Source organism: Megalops cyprinoides, chromosome 8, assembly GCF_013368585.1.
Source record: "Megalops cyprinoides isolate fMegCyp1 chromosome 8, fMegCyp1.pri, whole genome shotgun sequence".
NCBI lineage: Eukaryota > Metazoa > Chordata > Actinopteri > Elopiformes > Megalopidae > Megalops > Megalops cyprinoides.
In genome coordinates, this window is record NC_050590.1 from 307,501 (window position 1) to 315,000 (window position 7,500).

General features: G+C 42.8%; 2 protein-coding genes across 3 annotated transcripts in view; both read left to right on the top strand.

Annotated features, from left to right (window-relative positions):
- The window catches only part of ldhd (lactate dehydrogenase D), a 51,240-nt gene extending 50,860 nt beyond the window's left edge, over window positions 1–380 (top strand). The window contains exon 11 of the mRNA XM_036535294.1: window positions 1–380. This exon is cut by the window's left edge and continues 170 nt beyond it. The gene's annotated coding sequence lies outside the window, so the exon portion shown is untranslated.
- Window positions 381–3,984: 3,604 nt separating this feature from the next.
- Window positions 3,985–7,500, top strand: part of gins3 (GINS complex subunit 3) — a 3,524-nt gene continuing 8 nt past the window's right edge. The window contains exons 1-3 of one of the 2 annotated variants that reach the window (XM_036535814.1): window positions 3,985–4,252; window positions 6,228–6,461; window positions 7,186–7,500. The exon at window positions 7,186–7,500 is cut by the window's right edge and continues 8 nt beyond it. In XM_036535814.1, coding sequence (XP_036391707.1) covers window positions 4,082–4,252; window positions 6,228–6,461; window positions 7,186–7,416 — 636 coding nt within the window. In that variant the 5' untranslated portion in view covers window positions 3,985–4,081 and the 3' untranslated portion in view covers window positions 7,417–7,500. The remainder of the gene's footprint in view (window positions 4,253–6,227; window positions 6,462–7,185) is intronic. The other variant, XM_036535815.1, reaches the window with a different exon arrangement.

Below are 7,500 nucleotides of genomic sequence, written 5' to 3' on the forward strand. Positions count from 1 at the left end.
CTCCCCCAGCAGTACCTCCTCCAGGCCACCGGGGGCGGCGTCTCGCACTCGTTTATTATCTCAATTAAAAATCGCTCATAAATTATCGCTCATAATTATACTCGTTATGTTTTTGTGAGAATAGACGTATTTAGGATTTAATTTATATGTCTTTACCATTCATTTAAGCTGCAGTACCTCCTCCAGGCCACCGGGGGTGGTGTCTCGCACTCGTTTATGATCTCAATTAAAAATCGCTCATAAATTATGACTCTCATAATTATACCGCTTATGTTTTTGTGAGAATAGACGTATTTAGGATTTAATTTATGTGTCTTCAGCATTCATTTAAGCTGCAATACCTCCTCCAGGCCACCGGGGGCGGCGTCGCACACTCGTTTATTATCTCAATCAAAAATCGCTCATAAATTATGACTCTCATAATTATACCGCTTATGTTTTTGGGAGAATAGACGTATTTAGGATTTAATTTATACGTCTTTACCATTCATTTAAGCTGCAATACCTCCTTCCGTCCACTGGTGGCAGTATCGCGCACTCGTTTATGACCTCAATTAAAAATCTCTCATAAATTATGACTCTTATAATTATACCCGTTATGTTTTTGTGAGAATAGACGTATTTAGGATTTAATTTATACGTCTTCGCCATTCATTTAAGCTGCAATACCTCCTCCCGTCCACTGGTGGCAGTATTGCACACTCGTTTATGATCTCAATTAAAAATCGCTCATAAATTATCGCTCATAATTATACCCGTTATGTTTTTGTGAGAATAGACGTATTTAGGATTTAATTTATGTGTCTTCAGCATTCATTTAAGCTGCAATACCTCCTCCAGGCCACCGGGGGCGGCGTCTCGCACTCGTTTATGATCTCAATTAAAAATCGCTCATAAATTATCGCTCATAATTATACCCGTTATGTTTTTGGGAGAATAGACATATTTAGGATTTAATTTATATGTCTTTACCATTCATTTAAGCTGCAATACCTCCTCCCAGCCAGCGGTGGCAGTATTGCATTTACATGTATTCATTTATACATTTATTGCGCACTCATTTAAAATTTCTATTAAAAATCGCTCATAAATTATCGCTCATAATTACACTCGTTATTTTTATGTGATGATAGAGGTATTTATGATTTAATTTATATTTTTTCACAGGTTTTATAACCTGCAATACCTCCTCCCGGCCACCGGTGGCAGTGTCATTTAAAAATAATGAAAGAATAATACAATAAAAAGGGAAGTTTTCTCTAAATCTTTAGGTTTATAAACTATGAAATTATCACTGTTTTTGTATCACTAATTATTCTGGTTATATTTTGTGATGATAATACAAAATGATAATTTAATTTATGCTTTTTTTGACCTGCAGTACCTCCTCCGAGGCAGTGGTGGCAGTATCTTTAAATCATTAAAACTTCAATAAGAATTTCTCACTAAATCTTTCAGGAAATTATGACTCTTTATGAAATATACGCTTCATTTTTGGGCCGATAGATGTATTTGTGATATGATTTATACGTTTTTACCCGTCCTATAACCCTGCAGTACCTCCTCCTGGCCAGTGGCGGCAGTATTATTAAATCATTAAAACTTAAATCCATATTTTTCTCTAAATCTTCAGGTTCATGCGCTCATAAATTATCGCTCTTTATCAATTATACGCCTTATTTTTGTGATAATAGACATATTTACGGTTTAATTTATACGTTCTTACCCGTCCTATAACCTGCAATACCTCCTCCCGACCACCGGTGGCAGTATCATTTAAAAATAATAAAAAATAACGCAATAAAGAGGGGAATATTCTCTAAATCTTTAGGTTTTTAAGATATTAATTTATCACTCTTATAATTATACTGGTTATTTTTTGTGATTATGGAGGTATTTATGATTTAATTGATATTTTTTACAGGTTTTATGACCTGCAATACCTCCTCCCGGCCAGCGGTGGCAGTGTCATTTAATAATAATGACACAAAATAATAGAATAAAAAGGGAAATTTGCTCTAAATCTTTAGGTTTATAAGATATTAAATTATCACTCATAATTATACTGGTTATTTTTTTGTGATTATGGAGGTATTTATGATTTAATTGATATTTTTTACAGGTTTTATGACCTGCAGTACCTCCTCCCAGCCAGTGGTGGCAGTGTCATTAACTTCAATAGGAATTTTCCGCTAAATCTTTCAGTAAATTATCACTCTTTATGAATTATGCGCCTTGTTTTTGTGACGATGGGGGTGTTTATGGTTTAATTTATGACTTTTTACTCAATCCCCAAGGAGAGGGGGGGGTCTAGTAACCGGAAGGGGCGCTGGTTTGATCCACTTGGGGGCGAGGTGCGTTAAACCAGAACGGCCTCAGTAAATATCCGGCTGTATAGACGGGTAAAACTGTGACCCGTGCGAGCGGCTCTGGGTAAGAGCTAACGCTAAACGCTAATAATGTAACGTAATGGTGATGAAGTAGGGGCTCGTGACCGGAAGGTCGCCGGTTCGGCTCCAGCTGCGTAAACGGGTAAAGCTGTAACCTGTGTGAGCGGCTCTGGGTAAGAGCTAACGCTAAATGACAGTAATGTACTGTGATGAAATCGCATGCATGATGTCAATAAATATGTTTGCAATTTTACTGTGTCTCTGTACTTACTATAAAATCACCGACACCAGGCGCCAAGGAGCGGGGGCTCGCAACCAGAAGGTTGCTGGTTCGATTCCCCACACTGGGGACTGCTGCTGTACCCCTCGGGGTGAGGTTCTTAACCCAGAACGGCCTCAGTAACTGTCCAGCCATGTAAACGGATAAAACTGTAACCTGTGTAAGCAGCTCTGGATAAGAGCTAACGCTAAAAGCTAATAATGTAATGAGCAGGGGCTAAATGCTAATAATGTAATGTAAAGTAATGAGCAGGAGCTAAACGCTAATAATGTAATGAGCAGGGGCTAAACGCTAATAATGTAATGTAAAGTAATGAGCAGGGGCTAAAGGCTAATAATGTAATGTAATGTAATGAGCAGGGGCTAAATGCTAATAATGTAATGTAATGTAATGAGCAGGGGCTAAACGCTAATAATGTAATGAGCAGGGGCTAAATGCTAATAATGTAATGTAATGTAATGAGCAGGGGCTCATAACCGGAAGGTTGCTGGTTAATTTCCAGCTGTAGAATAAAACAACAAGCTTTGGAGTATAATAAATATAATAAAAATATAATAAAAACATAATTTGGAGTACAGTAACTGCACTAAGAAGCACACATAACCTTAAGCACACTTAGACTGCTTTGACCTTATTATAAAGAAAATATTATAACTATAATATCTTTCTCCCACTTCCCCTGAGAACCACTCATTCCTCTCCAAATAAAGAGGAATTATTATCGTTATTATTATCATATTCATAATAAAGGTAAGTTTAATTCTTTTAAAATCAAACACTACGGATTTTTACACATGTTAATAGTGAATTTAGGTAACTGAAATACGTGCTAAATGGATAACTTTATATTAAGCTTTATATCATAATTATTATATTAATTACATTATATATGTTGTATATATTACATTATATTATGTATTATTAAGTTTATATTGTGTTTTTAATGAATACGTGCTTCTAATACTCCGATTATTATGAAAAAATGGAGATTATACATATAATTTTGGTTAAAATGTATGGTTTTTATTGACAACTTCTTTTTTAATTTAATAAAAAATATAAATGTACAAGACATAGACATTCCACTTCCAACTCCCTTGATATTAAAATATTAAATACAAATTGAAAATATGCTGTAATATATATCCAGAATAAAATAAGAACTCAACAATCAAAATTAATTAGCAAAAAAATGAACAACAAAAACGTATTATGATGCGCACAGTGATTGCGTTAGACCATGTGATCGTTGTTCTGGCTTTTGATTGGCCGCGCTCTCGGCTCACGGAGATGACGACACGTATCTTCGAAGCCAGGGCGCCAAAACTCGTCTCGTCGGACATTTTAGGATTTCTGGAAGTAACCGGGTCGGAGACTCTTTTCTCGCCGAAAAACGAGTCCGATCCGCGGCATGGAGACCCAGTCGTACACGCCGGTGCCGCCGGGGGTGGGGATGGAGGAGAACTTCTTGTCGCTGGACGATATCCTGCTCTCCCACGAAAGGCTGCCCTGCCGGACGGAGAGCGCCTTCCCCCGGCTGGGGTTCCTGGAGAAGTCCGCCGACGCCCGGGACATCCCGGAGGTAGCCCTGGCTAGCATGCTAATTTAGCTAACCGCCACTGTATAATTAATCCAACTAGCCGCTAATCTAGCTAGCCTGTTTTGTCTATTTTAAGTAATTAACCGCTAATGTAGGTAGCCGCCGATATATATCTAATAGTGCTAGCAGCTAATCTAGCTAGCCTCCTTTTCTAGTTTAAATAGCCAGCCGCTAATGTAGCTATCCACTTCTATTTGGTTAATACAGCTAGCTGCTAATCTCGCTAGCCACTTCTTTCTAATAGTTAATACAGGTAGCCGCTAATGTACCTAGCCGGTTGTATTAACTAAATACAGCTAGCCGCTAATATAGCTAGCCTCTTCTATCCAGTTAATAGAGCTAGCCGCTAATGTAGCTAGCCACTTCTGTCTGGTTAAAGCAGCTAGCCGCTAATGTAGCTAGCCACTTCTGTCTAGTTAATACAGCTAGCCACTAATGCAGCTAGCCACTTCTATCCAGTTAACACAGATAGCCGCTAATGTAGCTAGCCGGTTGTATTTAGTTAATACAGCTAGCCGCTAATATAGCTAGCCACTTCTATCCAGTTAATAGAGCTATCCGCTAATGCAGCTAGCCACGTCTGTCTAGTTTATACAGCTAGCCGCTAATGCAGCTAGCCACTTATATCCAGTTAATACAGATAGCCGCTAATACAGCTAGCCGCTGGTATTTAGTTAATACAGCTAGCCGCTAATAGAGCTACCCACTTCTGTCTCTTTAATACAGCTAGCCGCTAATGCAGCTAACCACCTTTATCTAGCTAAAACAATAAGCTTTGTCTGTCTGGTTAATCTAGTTAGCCGCCTTTATCTAGTTAACGTAGCTAGCCACCCGTTTTTAGCTAATGTAGGTAGTCACCCCCATCTAGTTAGCAGTTAGCCGCCTCCAGCTAACGAATGTAGCCAACCGCTTCCATCTAGCTAACGTAGCTAGCCGCCTCCATTGGGGTAACGTGGCTAGCCGCATTAGCCAGACGGCTAAACTGACACGTTGCTAGCCAAAGCTGCGTTTACTTGGGACCGGGCGGCGAGCTAATTTAGCCAGCCGGCTAACCCGCTAAAGCTAGCTAGCTTCACTGTCAGACCTTTCGTTAGGTGGATAGCTGCGTTAGCCAGCCGGCTACAATGCTAAGTTGCTACCCCAGAGAGCCATTTTGCGTTTGCCTGCGGCTTACTTAGCTTAGCCGCGTTAGCAGTCGGTGTGATGTGCTGCTAAGATGGTGGCTAGCTTTCTGGCTAGCTCCTCGCAGTCACTTAAAGAAACAGCGCCTCTGTTAGAAGTTAGCTTGTTAGCTAGTTTACATGCCGTACCGAGTGCTAGCAGCACCCAGCTAACATAGCTACCCACGTTACAATGTTGTTCTTCACCCAGTTACAGTTTTATCCATTTGTACAGCTGGAATCGAACCGGCAACCTCCCGGTTACGAGCCTTACCGCTACGCTACACTGCCACCTAGGAAACGCAGATTGGATATCTAGGTAGCAATTTAGCAGGTTAGCCAGCAGAAATATGTGTGTCCGTAATTTGTTATTGGCCCTAATTAACGCGACCGTTTGCTACGCATAGCTATGTGCATAACCTCCTTTCGGTAGCTAATGCTAACGCAGGTGTTAGCCCAGATTCCCCCGGGCCCCGGATAAAATCCCACCTTGCACCTGTTAATGTCCCGGGCGGTAGCGGGATAGAGTTGTCGTTAGCCGACCGGCTACCCGTGATGGCTATCCATAGTCGTGTTCTTAACCTACCATTTGGTATCCAGCGCTAACGCGGGTGTTAGCCCGGATTCCCGCGACACCCGGGTAAAACCCCCGGTAGCGTCCCGCCGGTAGCAGGATAAAGCTGCCGTTAGCCTGACCGTTACCCATCCGGGGATCGCGGATGTTAGCGGCCCCCTTTCGGTCGCTAACGCTAAGCCCGGTGAGTTAACGGTGTGTGTGTGTGCGTGTGTGTGTGCAGGGCGCCAAGATGGAGATGCCCCTCTGGTTGGCCAAGGGCCTCTACGAGCGGAAGAGGCGGGTCCTGTCGGTGGACCCGCCCAAAACCTACCGGCAGGGCTGGCGCACGGTGCTGGGCGCCGACCCCAACGTGGTGGACCTGCACAAGATGGGGCCCTACTTCTACGGGATGGGGTCGCAGCTCCTGCACTTCCAGGGCCCCGAGAACCCCGAGATCGCGCAGACCGTCCTGCAGGTGGGGGGTCACTGTTAGCGGTTAGCCCCCGCTCACTGCGTTACATTACATTATTAGCGGTTAGCCCCTGCTCATTACATTACATTACATTATTAGCGTTTAGCCCCTGCTCATTACATTACATTACATTATTAGCGTTTAGCCCCTGCTCATTACATTACATTACATTATTAGCGTTTAGCCCCTGCTCATTACATTACATTACATTATTAGCGTTTAGCCCCTGTTCATTAAATTACATTCTTAGAATTTAGCACCATGGGAAATGTAGTCCTGTTACATTACATTGCATTATTAGCGTTTAGCCCCTGCTCATTACATTACATTATATTATTAGCGTTTAGCCCCTGCTCATTACATTACATTATTAGCCTTTAGCCCCTGCTCATTACATTACATTATATTATTAGCGTTTAGCCCCTGCTCATTACATTACATTACATTATTAGCGTTTAGCCCCTGCTCATTACATTACATTACATTATTAGTGTTTAGTGTTAGCTCTTATAAAGAGCCACTTACACAGGTTCACACACCTTGTGATATTAGCATTAGCGTAGCGTTAACAGCAGGTTGGACAGTGCTAATTCCCCAAGAGTTCAATTCCAGCTGTTGAATACACCTAGCTAACGCTAAATTCTGACAACCTCACAGCGAAAGCAACGTAGCAATGCCGCTAACCCTTCTAATGTCTCGTTATTTTTCTCGTTCTGTCCATCCGCAGACCTTCATCGGGCGCTTCCGCCGGACGATGGACGCGTCCCAGAACGCGCTGGACGCCGACACGTCCGCGCTGGTCGCGCCCCTCGACGCGCTGGAGCGGGCGCTCTTCCGGGCGGGGCAGGCGGGCCTGGCGGCCTATCAGAGGTGGGAGGGCGGGGCCTCCGGGAGGATCGAGGCGTCCGGCCTGGTGCTGAACTACAGGAAGCGGAAGCTCGGGGAGCTGCAGGCCTGACGAGGCGAGCGCCGACGGCTCTTCCGGGCGGTTCCCGAGCCGCTAACGATCCTTCCAGGCCTGAAAAGACGATTGCAGAGCCGC